This window comes from Podarcis vaucheri (assembly GCF_965113315.1).
Source record: "Podarcis vaucheri genome assembly, chromosome: 12".
Lineage (NCBI taxonomy): Eukaryota > Metazoa > Chordata > Lepidosauria > Squamata > Lacertidae > Podarcis > Podarcis vaucheri.
The window spans coordinates 50,181,021-50,207,619 of NC_138750.1; the positions used below are offsets into that span (position 1 = coordinate 50,181,021).

General features: G+C 43.2%; 1 protein-coding gene across 6 annotated transcripts in view; it reads left to right on the forward strand.

Moving 5' to 3' along the window:
• Positions 1–26,599, forward strand: part of DIP2C (disco interacting protein 2 homolog C) — a 298,537-nt gene that overhangs the window by 168,800 nt on the left and 103,138 nt on the right. For 4 of the 6 annotated variants that reach the window (XM_082192146.1, XM_082192147.1, XM_082192148.1 and 1 more), the window contains exons 2-4: positions 8,984–9,055; positions 12,451–12,624; positions 17,456–17,566. In XM_082192146.1, the coding sequence (XP_082048272.1) occupies positions 8,984–9,055; positions 12,451–12,624; positions 17,456–17,566 (357 nt within the window). The remainder of the gene's footprint in view (positions 1–8,983; positions 9,056–12,450; positions 12,625–17,455; positions 17,567–26,599) is intronic. The other 2 variants (XM_082192150.1, XM_082192151.1) reach the window with 1 other exon arrangement.

The window sequence follows — 26,599 nt, forward strand, 5'->3', positions numbered from 1 at the left end:
TTAAAAAGGAAATTGCTTTTCCTTTTGCCTAATCCGTTCTGTGGATCACTTGTTGCTTTGTAAAGCACCCCCGGGGGCAAGTAGATAAATAGGTACCGCTTACCAGCGGGAAGGTAAACGGCGTTCCGTGTGCGGCTCTGGCTCGCCAGAGCAGCGTTGTCACGCTGGCCACGTGACCCGGAAGTGTCTTCGGACAGCGCTGGCCCCCGGCCAATAGATGTGAGATGGGCGCACAAACCCCAGAGTCTGTCAAGACTGGCCCGTTCGGGCAGGGGTACCTTTACCTTTACCTTATCTTAATTATCAGTTCAGGTTTTGTTGCTTTATTAAGCAAGAATAATTGGGCCTGCTCTGATTTTGAATTCAGCAGATTAATATAAAGCTATGTTGATGCCTGGATCTGCTCTTTCTCCCAACTTCATTCTCTTTATTTTATTATATAAATGCTATATAATAGTGTGTGTGTGTGTGTGTGTGTGTGTGTGTTTGTATACACATACGTATGCAGGTGGCGCTGCGGTCTAAACCACGGAGCCTCTTGGGCTTGCTGATCAGAAGGTCAGCGGTTTGAATCTGCATGACAGGGCGAGCTCCTGTTGCTCTGTACCAGCTCCTGCCAACCTAGCAGCTCGAAAGCACACCAGTGCAAGTAGATAAATAGGTACCGCTGCAGTGGGAAGGTAAATGGCATTTCTGTGAGCTCTGGTTTCCGTCACGGTGTTCCATTGTGCCAGAAGCAGTTTAGTCATGCTGGCCACATTACCTGGAAAGCTGCCTGTGGACAAACGCTGGCTCCCTTGGCCTGAAAGCGAGATGAGCGCCGCAACCCCATAGTGTCCTTTGATTGGACTTAACCATCCAGGGGTCCTTTACCTTTACAAAAAAAACCTTTTTTAGTATATATAAATGCTTATTATATATTAAATAATACACACACACACACACACACACACACACTTTTTTTGAACTTGTGCTAACGCAACCCTCTTAATTGGGTCAGCAAACTATTTCAGCAGGGGGCCGGTCCACTGTCCCTCAGACCTTGTGGAGGGCTGGATTATATTTTGAAAAATTCCTATGCCCCACAAATAACCCAGAGATGCATTTTAAATAAAATCACACATTCTACCCATGTTAAAAACACCAGGCAGGCCCCACAAATAACCCAGAGGTGCATTTTAAATAAAAGGACATATTCTACTCATGTAGAAACACACTGATTCCTGGACCATCTGCAGGCTGGATTTAGAAGGCAATTGGGCCAGATCCGGCCCCTGGGCCGTAGTTTGCCTACCCATGCTCTCAATCATAGAACGTGTCAATATGGATGGCAGCACAAGTCAAGAGTCACACAACATACAGGAACAATAGAGGCTGCCTTGTACAGAATCATAGGTCCAGCTAGTCCACACTGGCAACATCTGTATTTCCTAGTCACGTCCGGGGATGCTGGGATTGAAACTAAGCATGTGCTCTTGTGTGGTGTTTTGGCTCTGGCATAAGGCCCTGTTCCTCTTTACTAAAGACCTTAAAAGGCAGACAGGTAAAGAGACAAAGCGCCTTCAAGTGCCCTTTCCTAAACATTTTAGGTCAAAGGTTCCCAAACCATGGGAAACATCTGGAGTGCCACAGATTCTCTGTCTCTGAGTTAGGTATATGTTACTGATAGGGCCTGCTTAGTGGTGGTGCCTTAGTTGTGGAATTCCGTCCTCTTCTAGTACTAAATTTGATGAGCCAGGTAATGTTATTCAAGACATACATTGTTAGCTGTGTTTAAAATGTTTTATTTAAAGGTACGCTTTTTTTTAAACAGAAATAAAGATACATGCCCCTCTGTGCATATCCCCCTAACCATGTAACGATGATTATATAAAGCAGGCTCTTACAAGAAAGAAAGCTGTGGTCATTTTTACACTGAAATATAAATTAGGTATAAATTAGAAGTAAAATAGATCCTGAACCTTATTTTTCATATGTTTTGGAACGGGCTCCACATCAGCAGTCCCACTGAACACAGTAGGCCTTATTTTTGTGGAAGCATGCATAGGGTTGTGCTACAAGGATCTTAAATTCTGGAGTACTCGCTCGCTGCTAGCCCTGCCTTTTAATCAGGGAGCAAGTGTTAATCTGAGATTAAGACTTTAATCAATCATTCATACCAGTTAATTAAAGCTTCTGGCCTCTGTTCTTTCCTTTGCTGATGTATCTGGGTTAAATTGGGTTCTGCACTGGTGCGTGTGGAAAATAAGTGATTAAAATGGAACAAGCAAAAAGACCCAAATATAAAACCCATAATATTTCCAAGAATATTAAGAACCGGGCTCCGGCAATTCTTCAGGGGAAGGGACTTCCACAATTTGTAAGCCAGAGTGATTCAACCAGCTATAACTGAAAGGTATACAGTACAGTGGTACCTTGGGTTACATACGCTTCAGGTTACAGACTCCCCTAACCCAGAAATAGTACCTCGGGTTAAGAACATTGCTTCAGGATGAGAACAGAAATCGTGCTCCGGTGGCGCGGCGGCAGCAGGAGGAGGCCCCATTAGCTAAAGTGGTGCTTCAGGTTAAGAACAGTTTCAGGTTAAGAACGGATCTCCGGAACGAATTAAGTACTTAACCTGAGGTACCATTGTATGTACTCTCCATCAGGGCCCCCCAAGTTCAATTCCAGACGACGACAACAACAAGGATCTCAGGTAGCAGGACCAACAAAGATCTTCACTTGAACCTTCAGGAGTCCTACCAGTCAGAGTAGACAACACTTGGTTGCTGTGCTTTCATTTGTTTTGAAGGAGGAGGAAGGAAGCAACGTGAAAGATCTTTGCTTAGGATACTAGAGTTGATGCAAATCAGAGTAGGTAGTATCAAGTACCATACTCTGACTTGGTGGCTTGCTGTGTTTCCATAGTGGCTCCTCGGCAGCTCAGCAAAACTCCTGTCCTATCTTCTGAGATTGCAAAAATAAAATAAAAAGGGATTGGTAAGCACCTGGAAGGCACAATAACAGGATAAATCAACTTGTATCTAAAGCAGCACATAATCCTACCTTGAATATATATTCCAAGACAATTGGTTGTATTCAGCTAGGCTTTTCTCAGAGCAGAACTATTGAAATCAACATACCTAAACTAGTCATGACCATTGATTTCAGTGGGTGTACTCTGAGTAAAGGCTAGCTGAATACAGCCCATATGTAGGCACACTACATTAAAAAAACCAAAACTACTGTTTCTGATGCTGCCAATCAAAGCAGATTTGGACCTTTAAACAGCTGCAATATATATATATAAATACTCTTCAGAGATAACCCACCAGCCTTATAAAGCAATAAAGGAAAGAAAACAACATTTCAACAGAGATCCTAATAGCCATAAAATTCCAAAAATGGAAATGATTTGCTTTCATTACACAAAGTGTCCGTTAGAGCTTCAAATAACGAAATAAACGTTGAGAATGGAAAGCTTCCCTGTTGAACTAGTCTCTGTTTACATTTCTGTAATCCAGGCCATAAAAGCAGTGTGGTGCAAATGCGTCTTTCTTAGGAAGCTCTCAGAAGACCAAGGGACCACACAGTGCTCCCCGTATAGAATATTTACATCTTGAGCAGTGCATCTGTACCTCTGGCTTTCAGCCATGGTGGCGGCAATTTAGTCTCGCCACCTGGCTGTCAAAATATTAGAAAATTTGACTCAAGAATGGGATGGATGGCTCAGGTGTCACTTTATAATCTTTGGACTTTAGTTCAGTAAAGTCTCTCTAAAAAACTAACAACATGGCAAGGTGCTCAAAATGTGCTGCAGTGATTGAACTTTAAAGGTAAGTAGAAACGTTAATAATTTGGGAGGCCAGAGGGGTGGGGAGGTTCAGGGTAGAGGAAGTAGAAAAATATGCATAAACTAAATCGGCCGCTGTACGTATTATTTTAGTTTCATTTCTCAAAAGAAATTGTAAGATGTTGTATGTGCACTGTAAGTTTATTTTGTGCAGAAGAATAGGTTGTGGATTACTGACTTGAGGATACAGTAACCAGGCTTAACATATAAAGGCATTTTAATATTTTCTGGAATGCTCTTTGGATTTCATTACCAAGGAATGTGAACAGTAAAAGTTGTCTATCCTTTTTAGGACCTCTTTAGAAGGTAGTTGCAACAAAAGAGCAGTACGTAAAAGATGTTTAACCTTTTTAATACTCTTAGGCGAAATCTGAGCATATTATACATTTCAGAATTTGAAAAATGCAGTCATTACAGTCACTTATTACTAAAATGCAGCCATTATCTGACTAGCTTGTAGCAAAGAAGAAGAAAAGTTAGCACCATTGGGGAATAAAACTGGGCTAATGTGGGTAAGAAGAACCTTAGAAAGTTTGAAGCTACAATAAATTCTCTATTTCAGAGAAGTTGTTGCATGCATTAATGTCTACAGCGGTACTGTATAAATCCTATTATTTCCTCTGAACTGTTCAATCCAGTATTTTTCTTGTAAATACAGATGGGATTACTCTTACTGAACTGAAACAATATTAGATAATGCTGTGTTGGATAAGAGAGCTGTGATACTCGATCACACATTTCCAATCCAAAAGCTGGGATTCAGAGAGCGAATTTAGGTTTTGTAAGTGCCCACTTGGCCTGCCAAGGGGGGATGGGAGGGGAGGCTGTTCTCTTAGCCCAAAGCCCCTTTAGACATGTGGGATGTTGCTTCTCAGTTATTCTGCTCCTGGCTTGAGTCTCCATTAGGCTACAAAATGCATCAAGTTTCCTTTTGATGCCTTTCCTCCCCTTAACACTTTCACAGATTTGCTTCCTCCCAACTGCAACCCCTTGTCTCCTTGTGTATTTTTGGAAGGGCAGACAGAGAGACTGTCTGCATCATCAGTGGGAGAAATCAGTGAGTCATAGCGCTCAGTTTATGAGGAGCATTGTTTCATTCGAATCTCTCTTGCCAAGATGCTGACAGGGAATTTGAGTCATCAGCAGCAAACAAGCTGTAAAGAACTTGAATCTGTAGGATAGAATGGCTTCGGGAGGGAAGGAGGAAGGCAATCACCAATAATATCCACAGCTTGGGATACAGTTTTCGAGAAGGGTTGTGCTGGTATTATTATTTTGCCCAAGTATCTGAATCTTCACCGCAACCTTGTGTAGTATTCATATTCTTGCCTGCAGGTCTAATGGAAAATTCTGTCTCCAGTCTGCTCCTTTATGTGTGGTTTATTGCAACTGAATTGTTTGGGTTCAAACTGGAGACAACTATAGGGTGTTGTTTCCCAGGTTTCTGATAGCTGGTGCACTCACTTTATTTTTGAATTTTTGGTGGAAGCGTTTGATTTTTCACTCTCCGCAGTAAATGTTTTGGCCGTACAAGTAGAACTTGCCTGCTGTCAGAGACTGCCTTTGTACAGGTTAGACTATTTTGTCCATCTAGACTAGCGTTGCCAACTCTGACCGGCAATAGATGTTCGGGGTTTCACTCAGAGGTGTTTCCCATCACCTGCTACCCGATCCCCTTTTTTAACTGGAGAAATGGCAGGGGGTTCTGCTGCATGTGAAGAGTGTGTTCTCTCACTGATATATAGTTCCTCCTACTAATTCCATTAAATACTGTATTTTTTGCTCTATGACTCACTTTTTCCCACCTAAAAAGTAAGGGGAAATGTGTGTGCGTCTTATGGAGGGAAGGCAGGCTGCGCAGCTATCCCAGAAGCCAGAACAGCAAGAGGGATTGCTGCTTTCATTGCTCAGCGATCCCTCTTGCTGTTCTGGCTTCTGAGATTCAGAATATTTTTTTTCTTGTTTTACTCCTCCAAAAACTAGGTGCGTCTTGTGGTCTGGCACGTCTTATAGAGCGAAAAATACGGTACCTTGTACTATCTGAAATAAGGTTGTGTTACATTAAATGTGAAGGCTATTCACTGTGATGTTCTACCTCCACGGTTGGAGGCAATATGCCTCTGTATACCATTTGCTGGGAATTAAGAGTGGGGTGAGTGCTGTTGCTCCCGGGTCCACCTTGCAGGCTTCCCAGAGGAACAATCAGCCTGGAAATTACTGATCTAGGGGCTTATTCATGTGGCACTATTCTCTACATGCAAGCAGTCCTAATTATCCACGGGAATAGACTGTCCATTGGTCATTTCTTCTCCATATCTGGCCGCCAGGGAATAGATTATACCCTCCCCGATTCTTCTGCAGTTAGTGATAAACCAAAATGTAGGATCTTCCTTTCAATAACTAGTTTTATTTCCTTGTCATCCCTTCTTCGGGTTGTATTTCGGTATATGCCAGAAGTATAATTCTGCAAAGGAAAAGAAAAGTGTGATGAAACATATGCTCTGTCCAGTTAATGTTTTCCTTAATAGCATCTTCAAATGAAAGCAGGATATCACTTTCCTGTTTGTGTGCGCACATATTTTTAATAAACACATCTCTGAGCAAGACCTTGCAAAAATACACTGGATAGAGTTGTCTGTGCACTATGGGGGGGCAAGGGGGGAGTTTAGAAAATGTATTTTGTAATGCCACATTGCATGCACTGTGTATTAATGAGCGCCTAAGCACCTGCTGCCTGTATTTTCCTTTTGAAACCTAAATTAAAAAAACAACAGCACTGGGATGAATATGACCACAGAAAGGGGGATGGGTCATTGAGTGAAGTATTTAAACTAGATGGGGAAACAAAGCAGCTTTCTAATTCTTCTGGGGGAGGTTAATTCCAGTCCTCTTTATGTGCTGTGTTGCATGTAGTCTCATTAGTGCTTGGAAAATTCATTTTTAAAAAGGAATTCGTTCAAGATCGAAAAAAGGAAATTAGTTCCAGTTCATCCTTTTGCAAAACAAACGAGTTCAAGTTCATCCGATGAACTTTTTTAGTTCACCCTTGGCAAATTCTCTTTGGCTTTCAGAATGTTACAAGCTGCTGTGCTAAAGTACTGTATAGGGTCCAAAAGTAAATCAGGGGGGCACACACAAGTAATAAGATAGCTGCTATACATAATGTTAGCATAATTGTATTTCTATACTAGAAAAGGCTTACCCTATTTAATTTGTACCAACCATACAAGTGTTAAAGACACAGCGCATCATCCACTTTCTTACCCTATTTAATTTGTACCAACCATACAAGTGTTAAAGACACAGCGCATCATCCACTTTCTTCCTGTATTTCTTGCTGCAAGCTGCTCCTGTGGGAAGAGACACAATCTCTTCAGCAGGCAAGAAAACGATTTATAATCAATATCATAGTAAAATAGAAGTCATTTGGGTTTCCTGCGATCCAGACATCCCTCTGCATTTTAAAATAAAAATCTTAGCAGATGTGATGTGCTCTTGTCCCTCAAAGACTCTAAATATTATTTCCCAATGTGATGTGAAAACTGTGAAATTCAGTATCTCAGTCTGTTGCGGCTTTGCCATTGCTACTGCCTTACTGTTACCAATCCAAACGTTGCAAGGATGTGGAAGCAACAATAGTGGTAGAATCCCCCCTTTTATGCAATTCCTAAAGGCACCAGAGTCCACCCAGGACTTACACCTGGCAGCCCTATGACCCCTTGGCTCCCACCAGCACTTCTCCCCTGGCCTCTTTTCTCAACTACACTTCGCTCCCCCAAGGCTCTTATATATATCCCCCAACTTCCTTCCGCTATGTGGCTCTGGGCTTTTATCCCCGTCAGTGCAGCCCATCCCACATAGATTTCCTTTCAGTAAACCCTATATGAGGTTTTAAGTCCAGGCAGACAGATAGCTATCCCTTTCTTTAAAATAAATAAATAACCTGGACGGTGAAGCTTCCTTTGCTGAGTTCTTGGTCCTCTGAGCATTTGCGGTGTTGTCTTCCATCACGTCAGCTCAGCCAACTGCTGAGAATGCCAATAATATTTTCAGCTTAAACTTCAGTGGGATGAAAATTCTCATTTGCTCGCTTGAGCAAAGGGACTTAGTTGCTTGAAGTACCTACCTTATGTCCTGAGGCTGGAATCTCTGAGGTAGGAAACAGGAATGTGCAACGTTGGCTGCTGATAACAGAAGCCGATGCAGCACTTCCAGATTGGCCGGTCCTGGTGCAAATGGTAGGAGCCTGTCCTTCTGTTTACTGCATCCCTGGCCTCCGGGCTCCAGCTTCTAGCAGCTGAATTAAGAGACCCTGGTCTGAAGCACACATCTAGATTCAGACCTGAGAATAAAACAGAATATGAATTGGCCTATACTGGGGCAATTGTCTTTAATGAAAAGACTGCCAAAATGAAATTAAAATCCATGTCGCGACCTATGCTTAAACATTTTAATCCATTTATCAGAGCAATACCCTAAGGTTCTAATCTTTTTCTTCTTTTTTGGGGGGGTGAGCTTCATGCAGCTGAGCACATAGGGTTTGTGCATTTTGTTTTACCTGTCAGAAAGCTCATCCTAGCCGCAATGCTGAAGGGATAGAAATGTTGTCTTTTTATAGCTTGATCGTGGGAAGTATGATGTGCTTCTGCTTTGCATTTTGTCTTGAAATAGTGCTTGGAAGCTTAGCCAAATGTTTATATTGTCATTTAAATAGTTCACCAACAGTTCCAAATCTTTTGTGTGCCCTTCATGCCTGATTAAAGAATCCCATTAATAGTTGAGGAAATGCTAATTGGTAATGTCTTCTGCCAGCCATTACGTCCCAAGCATTCTATATAATCCACTGTTGATTAACTTAATGAAGGCTGATGTAGTTTTGTGTGGCAGAGTATCTGAATGACAATGCAACCCTCTCGGTTCTTGGAATCTCCACCCGTCGGTATAAACTACTCTGGGTGTTTAGTTGCCAAAAATGTATCCAGTGTAAATTAGATTTTTCTAGGCAGAATGAACGTAATATGCTTTCAATTGTTTGTTCATTACAATCATCAAGACAAACAGTGGCAAAGTGTATGGTACCTCAACTTAAGCAGGCAGGCTGTGTCTTCATTCAAGCTCTTATTGATTTCTCTTTTCTTTCCTTGGCAGGTGACATCACACAGAAGGGCTATGAAAAGAAGAGATCAAAATTAATTGGGGCCTACTTGCCACAACCTCCGGGTATGTAGAAATGTACAAGCAATGCATGGCGCTGTCGTGTGTATTGATCATTAAGCCAGAATATTAATGTGTGTCTTTGGGGGTGATTATCTGAGGCACAAAGGAACCTGTCGCTGTCATGCAATGGATGTAGATTTCCCCACCAGCCAATTCTCATGTAGAAATGTGTGTCTCCTCGTATAATTAAGTGGTTGGTGCACATACTGGATGAGATTTTAAATTCCTTTTGGTAAACTTAAAAACAATGAAAGAAGCAAACTATTTAGGAATAAACACTTGAACCAGAGGGCAAACATTGAACATAAACATATAAAATATGCAGAAGGTTCCCCTCCCCATTTAAGATTTCACTTGTGGAAACCCAGAAGTAGTGATCACCAGCAGGAATGGATTCAGAAATGAATCATGCATGCAGCAAAATCCTAGTCAATTAGGATTAAAGTGGCTTATACCTAGGCACTCCAGCGTTGCAAGGCTGTGGGCCGCAACTATAATCCTTTTGGGGTGAAGCAAACTTTAATAGACGTGCATGCAACAAATGAAAAGGAGTTGGGATGACTCCGGCACCAAGATCATCCAACTTTGGGGGTGGGGTGGGTGGTCTTCTGTTTTCTCTCCTGCCTGTTCTCTGATGCAGCGGTATATGACCTTGTACAATTGACAAGGCAGGCTCTACCGTTTTGTGAGATAAGGATAAGAAGTTCTTGCCCTTATTTAAAACCTAATTAGATGGCATCAAGTTTCATTTCAGAGGCAAGATGCCTCATATTATCAAATGCTGACAAGCAAAAGAACGGGGATGGTTATATCCATCTTGGCTTGCATCTCTGGGATATCAAGATAGCCAATATCAGAGACAGTATGGTGGGCTAGATGGAATGTTGGTCATATCTGTTGGGATTTTATCCCCCACCAGTTGCCATTTTTTCTTCTTAAATAAATGGGATTTCTTTGCTTGGGGCTAGGGTGCCACGTGAAGAGCATATCACATTAACATTTTCATTCCCCAGGCCTAATAAACTTGAACTGAGTTATTCCAAATGCTCTTTAAAAGGGGGTGGAATACACTCTTCCACTCGTTTACAAATTACCTGGAAAATATGCAAACTGACAGGGAGAATTATAATTGGATGTATATATGAAAGTGTGTTATAAGTTCTATGGAGCTTTTTAAAAAACGGGAGTCATGTAATATATTGATATAGATATATAGCTATGTAAACACAATATCCAGTTCCCATGTTACAGAGTGGCAGAACATGTAGCCTTGCTACAGTCTTGTTGCAATGGAGTCATTGTGGTGGAATTCCCAATATTTTTAAACACCCCATCATTAAAAGCTTCTTTTCCCTTTGGCAATTTCTCCTTGGTTCATGATATGTCGAGGGGAGACTCGGCAACCCCCCAGCTTTTTCCCACTTGCTGTGGTTGTGGCACCGCAGGGCATTCTGTTCAGGTCAGGCTTTGAATCCACAGAGTGCTAAGACAGAGTGGTTACTATCCTTAAGTTGTAGTTACGCAATAGCAGGTCTTCCAGGAAGGGAGCCCAAGTTCAAGTTGAACGTGTTGGCTGACTCATGCCTGCCTCACCACCTGAGGTGGTGAAACTTAGTACTGCGGATGGGGGTTGATATAATGAAATGTAGCTCCAATCCAAATCAAATCAAAACTCTCCATATAGAAAACAGGGCTAGTTTGAGCTAGAACTCTTCTCCTTGATATCTAGTTTTTAATGTAGAATATACCGGTATTTTGGTTTAGAGAGGCGAAGTTAATCATGTGGACACCACACCTCCTTAAAAAAAGAAAATAAAAGCTAGCACACCAGGAATAGGGAGCCTCTGATTCTTCAGATGTTGTTGGACTCCAACTCTCCTCAACTCGACTTTTGATTTGGTTGGCAGGGGCTGATAGAAGTTGTACTCCAACATCTGGAGGCCACAGGTTTACTATCTCTGCACTACATGGAGTATACAAAGTCCAGTGCCTGTTTCTCATTATCTTGTTGCGTTAGGGCTTCTTCTTCAGTATAATGTAGAAATTAAAGTTAGCAATTAAGTTTAAGTGGAAATAATCAAGCCTTTCCTCCTTGTTCTCTTGATCCTGCAGGTACAAGCTTGGAAATAATACTGAAAAGTTTTGTACATAAGTGCACACAGATGTATAATCAGAACTGTATATGTTGTCCAGTGTTGAGAGAAAAGAAATCTGTGCCAAGATAATAGAAATTGTACACTAGGAAAACTCAGTTATACCACTTATTTATATTATTCAATTTATGCAAACATAATTTTGTCTTCTTTCCATAGTTCATCCTGCCATTTTAAACACTCTGCCTAATTTAATTTGCTTTTGCCAGTCATGGGAACAGATAAGGAACTGTAATGAAGGGTATTAAATTTCTGCTCCCAGCCCCTGGAAAACTTGTTCCATCACTGCTCTGTCTTTTGAGAGCTCAGCAACACTATTAACACACTTTAATACATATATACGTAGCCAGAAAGGCTATAAACTTGTTCTTTATAAAACAAGGTGATAAGGATGCTGTTGAAGCAAATGTTCACTCTTTTGTGGAAATGTGAAAAGGACAGAGGGTACCCATGTTGCAGTATGTTGTTTTTATTGTGCCAACAAGATGAACATACGTTAAAGTTACAGCCTGTTTTTTCTTAAGTCAGAAGTTCTTTAATGTGTTTGTAGTATTGTTCGTTCCTATATATGTGTCTCCAGTCCTTTCCAGACAAAATTGGTGTTTTCATACGATGGGAGACTCGCTTTACCCTCGATTCATAAGAAGGGGCAATTGTCGCCCCCCGCCCCACGACAAATTGTCATTAAATGCAAGTGGAGTTGCAGAATGGTTGGAGCCACGGTCTGCGGCCTGTTTTAATCATTCATTTGTTTGCCATAATCCCTTGGGAAATGAAAGCATCGATAACATTGGGTATTTGACCTCGCATTTCAGAGAGAGACTTTTTTGTTTATCTTTAAAATGATGTGGCTGAATTTACCACATAGATTTTTTTTTGGGGGGGGGACGGGAAGGTTGGGGTAAGATGTTTTCCCCCTTTGGTGCAAACGTGCCCACCAGACTGACAGTAAAACCACAAGGCAGTTCCCCACTGTCCCAGCATCCAGTCCTCTTGCTGCTGCTTTGCTGACATTACAAACACCAATGTTGGCAGAGTGGGAAATTGATTCTGTGGCTCCGTACTGTAGTGTTTGTATGTGCCTGGGGTGTGTACACGTGTGTGTGTGTGTGTGTGTGTGCCCCCGCGCGTGGCCTTGCGTGTTGCACACATTTCACTGCATGGGGGCAGAAGCTCCATCCGTTGCTGTAACAAATGTAAAAAAACTAAAACGTGACTTAATTAGTTTTTTTCAACTTGTTACAGCGGCGAATGGAGCTGCTGCGGTTCGGTGTAGACTACAGCACAATGAAGGGGCCACGAGAAGGACGCTGCGCACTAGCAACATTGGGGTCTGTGACATCCGGGAAGCAGCAGCTAGAGAGCGCACAGCCCCACACAACACAGCGGCAAACCGGCCTCTCTTTTACTTTCGCTTTGGTGAGCACAAAAAATATATGCATATCTTTTTTATATATCTATGTGTGTGTGTGTTTTTAACAAGCCTATTAAGAAAGGTATTATTTCATCTGATTTTTTTTTAATGGCTTTGGGATATATATTTGATGTGGCTAGTTGAAGAGGTCAAATAATAAAAGGGCACCCTTGATGTCCCAGAACTGTAACACACACCGCCTGTTTCCTTATAAGAAGCACATGTCTCTGGTGCAGATCACATGCGGACCCAATATACAAAAGAGCATGATCTGCAGTTGCTATTTGCTGGACCACAAGAACACCCGCATTTCTGCTTCTGTTGCTGAGTGGTGAAAATGAAGAGTTTTATTTGTGCATGACATCACAAAGAACTGGCTTGGCGGGGAGGGGAGAGGAATTAAGATGCAGGAAGACATGAATGTCTATATGATGGGTTTGCTATTCCTCCATTCTCAGATCCTTTGGGATCGGCAGCACCCATGACACACACCGCCCCCCAACGTGGCAATAAAATGAATCCTTCCTCAACACGACACACTGTCATGTGCCCTCTCCCTGTCCCATCTCATGCCAAAACAGCTGCTCAAACAGTTTGCTGTCTGAATTTTACATTTGCTGGCAACTTTTTGGGGGGCTGTTTAGATCCCCAACTTCCTTCCCCTGTTGTCCAGCATTTGATGGTATTTTCAACGTAGAACATACCACCGCAAACAGCTGTAGGCGCTGACTGTTTCATTGCGTTCTTGTTGGAAGGTGTCGAGGACAATAAAGCCTTTGTCTTAAGACCTGAAGAATTATAACTTCCTTATAATTCAGTGATGAGTCAAGGATGTGTCCCCCACCTCCCTTTTTTTTACAAGGTGGGATGCTTATAGTAAAGCTATACAGCTCTCTTTTTGATGAACCAGTGGCTAAGACTCAGGCACGTGAACCCAAAGGCCACTTTGCCTTGAATTCACTAGGTCGCGTTAGGCAAGCATTATCAATGCCAGCGTTGTCTTTGAGGTTGCTTTTATATGGACAAAGGGGAACAAAATTAGAGAGCATTCAGGATAGGACTCCTTTTGCATTGTCTCACTCTGGACACAATACAAAGTGCAAAGCTAAATATGGGCATTTACTTATGTATAAAGTATGTTCGTTTTAGTCATTTTGATCCTATTTTAAAGTACAACCCCTGCATCTAAATATCAAGCAAGCACAACTCAGTTTGCTCAGATTAACAAAGCTTCAAGATGCACCATCTCCTGTCCTCACAGGAGAGATCCTTCTTTGCTCCTTCTTAGGCTTGCTCCCGCCATGGTGAGATCTATGGAAAACAGAGCAGGAGAGGATCCAGTGAGATATCATTGCATGACTTTGCAGAATGTAGTCCTCTGTGGGGGGGGAGTGAAAGTCCTCCCCACTCTCACACACACTTGCTCCTCAAACGCCTGCCAGGCTTTCCCTTTCCTCCATGTAAACATAGCCTGACATGTAGGGCCTTGTGTACAGATCGTATCAGGTGGAAGCCCTCTGTGTCCATAGGTTGCCCTAACATTCCATATATCGCCTGGCCCTGTAAGTAAGAATATATTGCTTTTGTAAACCTCACCCATGTAATTTAGCAGGTTGCAGCGTTCGCAGTGCCAGGCAGGTGAGCGATGCCTCCCTCAACACCGCCTTGTTGTTGACAGCAACACTCCACTGACTTCTTGGCATTTAATATTCTGCAGCGGTTTTGTGTCTCTGTCTGCATCCTGAAGGCTTCATGTTTTTGTGCTCTGTATTACCCTGGGCGGAGAAATTTAGACTTCTTCTTTTTTTCTTCCTTCCTTGCATTGGCTCTGACTTGCCCTGCTGAGTGCCTAATAGCAGTTTGCATTCCAATTCCATTGTTTGAAGGAAAAATCAGGGACAAGCCATGAAGCGATATTTATATCTCCTATGGGGGGGGGGGAGGCGGGAATGTAGAAAGGAGCTTTTGAATCCAGCGTCCTATTTTGACCTTTAATAACGGCAGCAAATTGAATTAGACATTTCCCATTTTAGAGCTATAAGCCAGAGAAATGTTTGTGTGTGGACACTCTTTTGAAAAAACCAAAAACCAATTGCTGACCACTAAAAGAAAAGCACACAGGAAGAAGAACCAATTCCAACGAGAATGAAAATGAAAATGTTTATCACACTAATTTTTGCAGATGCAGTTTTACAGAAATGTTGGCATGCAAAGGAGAAAAGTTTGCTGGCAATTTTGTTTGGTACTACTGACAGCATATATAGTTAAAGCTATAATTAAAGCTATGGTTTTCCCAGTAGTGATGTATAGAAGTGAGAGCTGGACCATAAAGAAGGCTGATCGCCAAAGAATTGATGCTTTTGAATTATGGTGCTGGAGGAGACTCTTGAGAGTCCCGTGGACTGCAAGAAGATAAAACCCATCCATTCTTAAGGAAATCAGCCCTGAGTGCTCACTGGAAGGACAGATCCTGAAGCTGAGACTCCAATATTTTGGCCACCTCATGAGAAGAGAAGACTCCCTGGAAAAGACCCTGATGTTGGGAAAGATGGAGGGCACAAGGAGAAGGGGGCGACAGAGGACGAGATGGTTGGATAGTGTTATTGAAGCTACCAGCATGAGTTTGACCAAACTGCGGGAGGCAGTGGAAGACAGGAGTGCCTGGCGTGCTCTGGTCCATGGGGTCACGAAGAGTCGGACACGACTAAACGACTAAACAACAACAGCAACTGACAGCACCTCCAGTATTTCACAGTTGAAAATAGGGACACTTTCAGAGGAGGAGAGATGCTGGGTCAATGAGGCAGAACTGTGAGCCCCTGGTTACAAGTCCACCACCTCAGTTAGGAACATAGAAAGCTGCTTTATACTGTCAGACTGTTGGGTCCATATAGTTCAGTAATGTCTACATTGACTGGTAGCAGCTCCAGGTTTCATCCCTAGAGATGCCAGGGACTGAACCTAAGTCGTTCTGCATGCAAGGCAGTTATTCTACCACTGAGTATGTTCCTTCCCACCAGTGTATAATATTTAAAAATGCATAGTATGTCATATGCCTTTAAGCAGAAGGACTAACACCCCCTTTACTTATAAATCATATATGCATATATGCGCAGCAAGTAGTAAGTTTTCAGCAATTCACAATAGGTTGGGGTGTAGCACTCAGGTGGTATACTTTGGTGTGCAACCGGGGTATTAGAAGTGTCCCTTTTTTCACCACGGCCAGCATGGACTACCTACATTTCAATAACCGGAGTTGCTTTTTTTGTCCCCTGTGGTTCATATCGCCATAGTATCTAATTTGTCGACCGAAAATAGAGCTGTCGCCTGCTCCTAGCACAGCCACATGATGCTGTTTGGAAAGAGCTGCTCAGCTGATTATTTCAATTAGCTAGTATTTATTTTTAACTCTTTGCCAGGGTGGTGTGCATCCCACGTGTTTCGTACCCTTCCGTTCCCTGCTTACTACAACACATGCCCTTAATGTTGTCTCTCCTCAAATGCTGCTTTGCAAGACATCAAATATTCTGGATAAAGACTCTGTGTAGGACCTGTATATAGAATCATCTTCCATCAACGAATGGGAGGCAGTAACATCTGGAGATAGCAGATGGGGGTCGCTGAGCTAAAGAGCTGGGGAGTTCTTGTTTTCGAAAAGCTCGGTGATGATGTCTCCATGCACTGGTGACTGCATAGCGAGTTTCATAGCTCACTTTCTTGAGGCATCTGGATTTGTTTGATTTGCCACCCAATCCTGTGGAAATTTACTGCTACTGCAGCCCAAGACAATCTCACACCAGCAGTAGGAAAATGCATTATACCAAGTCAGGTTATTTGTTCATCTATCTCAGGGACAGCCAACAGGTTGCACTCCAGATGTTGTTAGACTACAGTTTCCATCATCCATAAGCCTTTGCTATGCTGGCTGAGGTTGGTGGGTGTCCAATAACACCTGGAGGTCACTACAGTGGCTACCCCTCATATAGCCCAGTATTGGCAGTGGCTTCCCAATGACACTTGCGCCACCACGGGTAGCTTGCAAGCTCATTGGTCTGTTTGGCACATAAGACTTTATATATTGTATTGTGATTAATCTGCATGTGTTGCGCCAGTCTAAGTTAGGGTCCTCAGTTCTCTTGAGGGTTGCACTTCGCAACGGCTGTTCTCCCATTCTGATCTTGCCAGGTTCCTTCTCTATCCAACCTCTGTTTCAAACGAAAGCCTTGCTTTAAGGATGACGCCCAAATAGTTGCGGTCTCCTGAGATATATTAGTGTACCATCTTGGGTGTTTTGGCTCAATATTGCAATTTACACTGGCACTTGGAACAATTTATGTTGCACTTGAACCTTTGACCACCAGGCTGAACATGTGCGCGCTCTCTCTCTCTCTATATATATATTTGGGGGGATCCCTCTAGCATAATTCTCCTTGCATCATACGTCAGATGAATACTATGAATACTATACACCACATAATATATGACCTCCAGAGTTAGGAGTTGGGATACGATCGTTCTGCCTCAGTGTATAACTGTTGTAAACTGCTATGTTGTTTTTTTTTTAAAAAATGGGTAGTAGTATATAATTTTTATATCTATAAATAAAAACAAACAACTGCAGCTGATCGAAGTAGATGAATTTCAGGGGCTGCATCCATGTACCTAAATTCTATTACTGAAAACATCAAGTATCAATAGTATTATAAAATAATAATAACATAATAGTTATTTGTCTGATTTGCACAATCCTTATCACTGGGCAGGCTGTTAATAAAAATAAAAGTGTACATAATGCAACGAAGTCTAATTTCACTCCTCTTCCTCCCCCAAATGCAGGCGTGGATCAGGCACTGCCACAAGAACGCCGAACTCCCGTTACCCCTTCCTCCTCCTCTCGATACCACCGGCGCAGGTCCTCAGGGTCACGTGATGAGCGCTATCGGTCAGGTATGTGGAAAAACTACAGCAGTGTCAGGCTGAAAAAGAGCCTCTCTGCTTAAATAAATTTGCATCATATTAACCATGTTAATATTTAACCACTGCTGGGGGGGGGGGAATAAGTGCATACATATTTTCCCCCATTGTGCTGGTCCCGGGGGTAAGGTACCGTGAGTGTAGCAGAGTCCACACGAAGAGGGGCGAGGTCCGATGCAGAGAGCCGGGCGGGGAACAGGAACGCTGGAACAGAAGGCTGAGCAGGTAGCAGGAACACCGGATGGACGGGAACAGGAGGCCGAGCAGGGAACAGGAGTACTGGATAGTCAGGAACAGGAGGCCGAGCAGAGATCAAGAACACAGGAAGGTCCGTAGCCAACAACGACGTTGCTCCCGCAACCTGGGGCCGGCCTGACTGGGCTTTTATCCTCTTCTAAGGTCAGGGGCGGTCCCGACCCCCCAGGAGCCCCGCCTCCTCTGGCCTTAAGGCGAGCACTCCTCCTGGGGGCAACCAGTTCCCTTCGCCTCTCTGCCCTAAGCCTCTGCAGATCAGGAGAGGCCGAAGGGTTACTGGGCCCTGGAGGAGGCTCACCTGTGGCCACTGAGTCATCAAGCCCCTCTGGGGCCAGAAGGGCTTCACCTGGGGCCAGCTCCTGATGCACTGCCACAGGTGCAGGCTCCTCAGCATCTAGGCCTTGCCCCAGTTCAGCCGGCCCTGGAGGCGGGGACTCCTGTGCCGGCTGGGATTCCTCCGGATCGCTCTCAGACTCGGAATCCCAGGCCATCACACCCATTTTATTTGCCCCCAAAATCCAAAGATTCCCAGATTACATCATTGCATAGCACATAAGCAGAAAGAAGCCTTTTTCATGATATTGTTGCTGTTGCATGCATAGAACTATCAGTCTCTGTCAAGTATGTAGACATTCTTCTTTCCCACCTAATTGGTAATTTTTTATCTTGTGATGCCAAGCCTTAACCTGGAACCTTTTGCACACAGAGCATGTAGAACCATAGAACCATGGAAGGGACTGTGGAGGTCTTCCCATCCAGGGTGGGCTTCCAACTTGCTGGATCTACTTTGTTTTTCCAAAGTCCTATCCAAGTTCTAAGGGACGCGGGTGGCGCTGTGGGTTAAACCACTGAGCCTCTTGGGCTTGCCAATCAGAAGGTCAGCGGTTCGAATCCCCGCGGTGGGGTGAGCTCCCATTGCTCAGTCCCTGCTCCTGCCAACCTAGCAGTTTGAAAGGACATCAGAGTGCAAGTAGATAAATAGGTACCACTCCGGCGGGAAGGTAAACGGCGTTTCTGTGCACTGCTCTGGTTCGCCAGAAGCGGCTTAGTCATGCTGGCCACATGACCCGGAAGCTGTATGCCTCCTCCCTCGGCCAATAAAGCGAGATGCGTGCTGCAACCCCAGAGTCGGTCACGACTGGACCTAATGGTCAGGGATCCCTTTACCTTTTTACCCAAGTTCTACCAATCGGAACCAAGTGCAAAAGACATACAGTTAGAATTAAAGACCAGGGTCTTCTTAACCCATTATAAGCTGATGTTTTTTCCCCTCCAGTATGAGATCTGAACTGAGGTTTGGTTTGCCTTTCTTCACTTAAGCTGCCTCATTTAAGGAAGAAAGAGTTTTTCTGTTGCTATAGTTAAGCAATAGGTAGGTAGCGCCAATCTACCACAGATCACCTGAAAATCTACCAGTAGATCCTAATCTGTCTCTTACCCTGCTCCCCACTGCCCAGATCTAATCTAACCCACCCCCTGCATAATGTAGCAAAGTCTTGCACAGAGTTAGAATTCCCTTCCTTATCTTAGGGAGGAGTAAAGTTGATGAAACATTGCTTCTGATGTTTGGGCAGCACATCCCATCTTGGCTGAAAGGGTACAGATTTAACAGGACATATTTAACAGCAGAGAGACGGGAGGCTGGGGACTAGTAGGGCTTGATACTCCTACTCGCTGGCAGACTCCCACTTTCTGCCAGTGAGCATTGTTAGGCACGGGTAGAGGATCTTGTGACAGTGTCATTAGGTGGCAGAGCAACAGGCTGGCTACTTCAGTTCTGTGTAGGTGCAGAGCTGCTATGTAGATAACAATGCAGCTCTGAGTGGCTGACATCAGTGGCCTGTGCTGAAATATCAAACCCAGAGCCTTTGCTGCTGCCTTGTGACACCCACAAGCAAGAGTTCCAAGGGCTGTTTCCCACGCTCAGTGGCTCCTTGCAGCAAAAGCTGGTAGTTCGTTATCAAAGCGCAACACAAGCTGCTGCTTCGTACATATAGGAAGACGGAGTTGGCTTGCACGATCTTAATCGTATTTGCTCAGGAAAAAAACCCCACTGGTTCCTATAGACATTGCTCTCTAGCAAGTCTTCTTCGAGTTGTAGCCTGAAACTCTGAAGCTGGGGAGAAAACGTCAAGAGATTGTTGGCACTCTTTTAGCTCAAAAGAGGATATTTCTAGTTTGTGACTTCCGATGGCACTTGTGTACGTTCTTTCCACAGATTCAAGCTCTGGTTCCTTCAGGTTTTTTGCCAATTGACAAAAGAGGGAGCTAGAACTCCACTGACCACAGAACTTGCAGCCTTTATAGTCTTCTTAGAAGTTGGTCGCATTGGGTTCAGTGAGGATTATTCCCACGTGAGTGGGTATATGCTTGCAGCCCACTTATAAGGTATAGGCGGAGTAAGCCCCACTGAACTCAGTGTGACTTGCAGATACCTATAGGATTGCACTGCTACTCTTTGTCACAAAAGTAAGCAAAATATAGTGTTGCCAACTAACCAGAAGTAACAGCCTGGTTCTGTTCCTGTGTCTTTTACAGCAGCTTATTCTGTAAAAAATCAGTAGGTGGAGCTTTTCTTGGCAAGGAGATAAATTGATCTCTGCTGTTCAAGCCATAGTCACAGACCCAATATATTCGGGCTGGTAAAAATGTTTGCAGCCCAGGCAAAGGAATGCATGGCATAGCAGCAGGTCTCCCCAGAAAGGAAGAACCAGTAACCACATCCAAAATAAATGACTGTACCCTGGGTGGGCCCCCTTTTCTCAGGGATTGATTGTTAATGGCATCAGCATATCAATTTCCATGGCACCGCCAGCCACCTCACTACTTGATAACAGTAGGCTAATGACCCTGAAGACACAAGAGGGTACAAATCCTATAATTCAGCCGCTTTGATCGTAGCACATTAACTGCTTTATCACCTGTCACTACCAATTAGCACGTGTCATTATCCTGTTGCTAATAGACACTTGGCACCAAAATTAATTATATAGTCATAATACCTAAAATCTGAGCATTCCCAGCAATTCTCACTAAGCGCATCCGAGATTTCTCCAGCAAGCAATGACAGCGGGCCAAGTAAGGTTTCACTTAACCCATAACAATCAAATATGTATTAGATTCTTACTTATATTTGGAGGGTGAATTTGCCTAAATTCATCATTAATGAATAATAAATATTGGTATTATCGTTACCTGCAAAGATGAAGCTATCACGATTCATAGGTTGTTTAGACATTCTGTCTTGTAAGTTTAGTTGAAGTCAGTAGCCAGAATCCAGATGGTTAGCATGGGATGCCTAGTCAGTCTTTGGTGAGATAGAGATAGAGATGATAGAGATAGAGATGGAGATAGAGATGATAGAGATAGACACACACACACACACACACACACACACACACACACACACACAAACACACAGGCCACTGAGCATGCTCAGTCTTCAATTAGGCTGTTTTTACTCTTCCCCCTTCTCTTTTAACATCTTCTGCATTTCTGCAAACCTTGGGGTTCCCCCAAGCTCCGATCACCCTCCAAAGAAATCTCTTTGTGGACTGTACTGTCCTTGTTACATAAGGATTTAGCACTCGGGAGAATGAGTTCTCTATAAGTAATATAGGATATTAAAATAGCTACATTTATAAAGCACTGCCAGATATATGAAGGTGGTTGCATGATCCTCTGCCAGTGTGCTGTTTCTCTCTCCAGATAATGTATTTGGGAACAGAACTGAATGTTAGGCTTCTCCATGGGGGAAAAAATCAGCTGTCAAACTGGGGGACACCCAAACAATATCTGCCTTCTTTGAAAGCTGAATATCCATAGCAGAAATAAAGCACACATCACGCAGGGGGAGAAAAGGGCTGCAAGCCTTAATCAAAAGAGCAGTCGGCTAAGGGTGCAACCCTGCTACCTGTGTGAGGAGGGCAGGGTGCAGACTCCAGCTCTGCTGGGAGTACAGTAATGATAGGTATTGCCATGACAACATGAGACCCTTCCCATGGTGTGTGTGTGTGTGTGTGTGTGTGTGTGTGTGTGTGTGTGTGTAAACCTTCCCAAGCACATAGGATAGCTGTGGTCTGTGGGACCTCCCCATCTGGCCCATGCCACACCACCCTGCCCTGTGGGGTAATTAAACTGGGGGGGGGGAGGCCTCCCACTTTCGGCTAATCATCTTGGTAGCGGGGAGGGAAGGAGTTAACCCTCTCCTTCCTGTGTGCTGCAATTTCCATGAACATCTTGCCCCTGGAGCAATTAGCATTGAGAACTTTTCAGTCCTAATTGCTGTGGGGAGGGGGGCAGGGAATGAATGAATGTGACAAAGTGTGTCTAGGTCTGTAAATGTATATGTCAGTGTGTATGAGAGAGGAAGCGGATGGCCCCCCAAAAAAGTCATCCGCGATGGAATGCAGGCCTCGGGCTCCCTAGCGAGCCATATATTTATGCTTCCTAGGCCCCAGCATAAGTGGGACTTGCAGGTGGGATCTGCAGGCCAAGTCCTTGCCTCCCTGCTGGTCCGTAACTGTGAGCAATGTGGAAGAAGGGACATCACTGTTTAGCCCTCACTGTACAGCTGCTATCTCTGGGGTGGGTTGAGGGAAGGAGTAAGCCAGACCATCTTTCACCTGCGTGCGGGCCTTTTATCCCCTATTCTCCATTAATGGCGCATCAGATCGCACACTAGTAATGTAGTTGATGGGGACTAGTTTTAAGTACAGTACCACTCATGATCAATGTGGGTTAAGGAAACACTTGCTAGTCTCTCTCCCCCCCCATTTTAATTCTGGTGTGTTTCTGTAGTAAGGGAAAGAGGAAGAAATATTGCAGGCAGCCTTTCAATCAGACAGCGACTAAATTGTAAATTAACACACGCATCCTCAATATCTCAGGAAAAAAAGAATCGATATAGAGGGTTTTTGGTAATGTGCAAAGTGGTCTACGTTTAATTGGTTAAAAGACAGGTGGTTAATCAACTAGAAATTGGGGCTGGCAGACCTAGAAATAAGCCAACAGTACTGGCAGGAGAAGGATTTCCGCGTTGAAAAGGTAAAATGAGATGAATATCTTTCTCTAGTCTGGTCTTTAAGCAGAAACAGGATACACACGTATCACAGATAATTCAGTGAAATGCATAGGGTTGAACTTGATGTCTTTAGAAGTCCCACATTTGGTTTGCACCAGATTAATCAGGATGAATTTACACTTTTTAGATAAAGCAGTAAAAGAATAGGAGACCCAAGCAACATGATGAATAGGCTCGTTCCCTTGCAGTCACACGGCAGGCTTCATAAGGAGGTTGAAAGAATCTTGGCCTACTAACATGGAAACTTTAAATATTTACTAGGTAACACTTGATTGTACTGAGAAAGGCATGCAGTGCTGTGAGCCAAGGTGGAAGTAATAAATCACCTACAGGCTACAGTGCATTAGGGTTTTTTTCTGTGTCTCTAGAACTGTGCTGAAATTACCAAGATATGGAAGTCTTTTCTGTAAAGGGGAAAGCCTTGTTTATTGTATGCAATAAGAGACAGGAAGACTCTTTCCATGCTTAAAGAGAGCACGTTCAGTTTCCTCTGGATCTAGGAAGTTGCAGAACCTGCAAGGAATCATTAAGTTATAAAGCTATTTATGCTTCTGAGGCATTTATATTTTCTTTTGTGAAGTAGAGGAGTTGTTAGGTTTGGAAACTAGCTTTGCTGCCACTGCAGGTGGTTTGGGGAAGGGGTGCAGATGGATGAACTAGGAAGCAAACAGGCAGGTGGGAATGTGACTGCCTTATTAACCACTGCAGTTATCTTCATTGCAACCCAGTGTCTGCACTGCAAGATGATATGATTTGATACGAGAGAGAAAGATAATAATACTTTTAGAAGAGAATTTACGCACCACCCTTTTTGCAAAACATCAAAATATTGCAGGTGATATGGACCTCATCCTTGAACGGACTTCCGCTTTGGTAGAACATGAGGAGACACATTTCCTGTATTCTCTGCAGAATACTACCCTCCTTTGCTGTTCAAAGTTCTGATCACCGCAAGCTCACTTCATAATCTCTCTATGCATTTGGCAGTGTGCCTGTGGCCAAAGCCAACCACGTAGTGAAATTTTGGTGACATAAATGGTGGTGTGAAGCTGCCCCAACGAGCAAAAGCATTAAATAAAATGGGAAATGTTTTTGTGTTGGACAGAATTAAAAATAACTAGACATTTACAGAGACAGACCCAGCGTTTCAACCCATATCTGCTGCAGTCATATGGAAAGAACTGGGAGTCTGGTTTAAGGAGCAAAAACATGTGAGCTGGAGGAACTGAATCTTCTCTGTTCCTGTATAGCCCATACCTGGGTTCCAGTAGCAAGTGAGGCTGCCATTCATGGGTGAAGGGGCTAATTAGTGGATGCAGGGAAGAGTTTTTCCCACACACCCACACTCCCTCTTTGGCTCTTGAAATCTGACCCCCCCCCCACCCTGCATTCTACATGAATGCATAGAATCTGACCTCAAGGACAGAGAGAGCCCTGAATGTCAACTAGGGAGATCTAGGGAGAGCCCTGAACGTCAACTAGGGAGATCTTACTGAAACCTCTGCACAGCTGTTGGTGATCTTGAGGTGCTCACTATTACTCATGTGATCCACCTCTCCAGGTTGTTGTGAGGATAAAACTGTGCAAAGCATTGGCTTAGTAGTAGTAGTAGCCACATCTACTTTTCCCCTAACTTTTACTATTTATTATCAGGCCACCTAGAATAAATGCTTGACAGGTTGAGTAATGAATCTTGCGCAGACATCCTCAGCGCAAGTCAAGCAATTAGCCTTCCCAATCTTGTCACTTCATTTTGCACTGTTTATATTGATTTTCTAAGAATAGCAAGAAGCACAAACTGAATCCAGTGTATGAGCCAACCAACCAACAAGGGAAAGAAGATCAAAAGGAAGGAAACGGAAGGGTAATATCTGCTAGCATACAGCAGAGTGGTTATGTTTTATTTAGCGGATCATATTTTTCTATTCTGGCTTTTCTTAAGAAGAGAGAGAAGCAGGCAGGAGAAGCAGAGAAACCCTCACAAAACAATAGCAACCCTATTTCTAAAAAAATATAAAGGAACCTGGGGGGGGGGACCCTGAAAAGCGGCTGTTCTGTGTTCAAACTGAGCAACAGAGAAAATACAATTTGAACTGTAGCAGCAGATATAAAACAACAGTTTATACGTCAGAGGTTTGTCTTCAAAGGAATGCCCTGAAATCCTTTTTAAAAGTTAATAAGGACATACATTGGATAAAATGAGCAGATACATTATTATCTGCCTGTTCAATAGGCCATTGTAGACCATGGGTCTAAGCATATTTACTAGGAATTAATTAAAATTTTATTTGACTTCCCAATAAAGAAGTGTTTGGGTTAGATGTTGGTGGTGCAGAATGCTTTGCTGATAAAAATAATAATAATTCTGAATTCTTCTGCAGAACAGTACCTGTGGGGTAGAGTATTAACACCCTGATTTAACCTATGTGGAACTGAAAATAAATGCTAACCCTATATTACACTAATACAGTGGTGTCTCGGGTTAAGTACTTAATTCGTTCTGGAGGTCCATTCTTAACCTGAAACTGTTCTTAACCTGAAGCACCACTTTAGCTAATGGAGCCTCCTGCTGCTGCTGCGCCACTGGAGCACGATTTCTGTTCTCATCCTGAAGCAAAGTTCTTAACCCGAGGTACTATTCCTGGGTTGCAGAGTCTGTAACCTGAAGCGTATGTAACCTGAAGCGTATGTAACCCGAGGTACCACTGTACTGGATCCCCCCCCCCCCGGTGTTTGTGCGCTCTCTCTCTCTCTCTCTTTCTCTCTCATTGTCCAGTCCAGATTGTTAGCAATGTTTCAAGTCTCAGAGTGGGAAAAAGCTCCCCTTTCCCTGTTTTTTAGGACCCTGAGACTGAGCAAGCTGCACTTTTGTATATTAGAAGACGGCATGGCTTCTTTTCAATTAATTCAATACGCGATAAGGAAAACTGTATGTGGAAGTGTACTTTAAATAGTCTGGAAACTTGGCATTAATGGTCTTGAGCTCTTTTTCTGAGAGCATAAACGGTTAAAGCCAAGATTTTATATTACTTGAATTCTAAGTATTGCGGCTTCTGTTTTGTGGCGTTTCCTAACTTGGGCTGGTTCACTGAATTTCAGGCAAGCTTCTTGACAGTTAAGTACAGTTGCTTTCAGATGATCGTATTTCCAAGTAATGTGTTCAGCATCCTGGCTTTTATAAGCTCACCCTCACTATATTTATTCAGAAATGCTTTTGTTTTGTTTTGTTTTCATTGGGGCTATTTCCCCAGTAAACTTAGTATCCTTATCATTGTTGCATTACACTAGAAATATACTTTCATACCCTCCATCAGTGAAGATGGTTCAAAATTTATCCTTTAAACAACAAACAAGATACAAATACTTTTCATAATCCATGTTTATGTGTCAAAAAAACATAATCCATGTCTGTTTTCCCTTATTCTTTTCATATTCCTGCCCACTTGCTGTCTTCAAAGAGAGCTTGTCTGTCTGAAACATGACTATAATCTTAAAGGCTATTTCACAAATGCATTCTGCTCGCTGTGATCTAATTTTGAGCCTTTATTAGCTAATACAACTATAGAAGTGTTCTGTACTTATGGCATAAAAGCCAACACAGGCTTCAGAATTGGATCATTTAGATGCTTTCCAACCAGTCTCCCTTTTATTTCTCGAAAGATGTATAG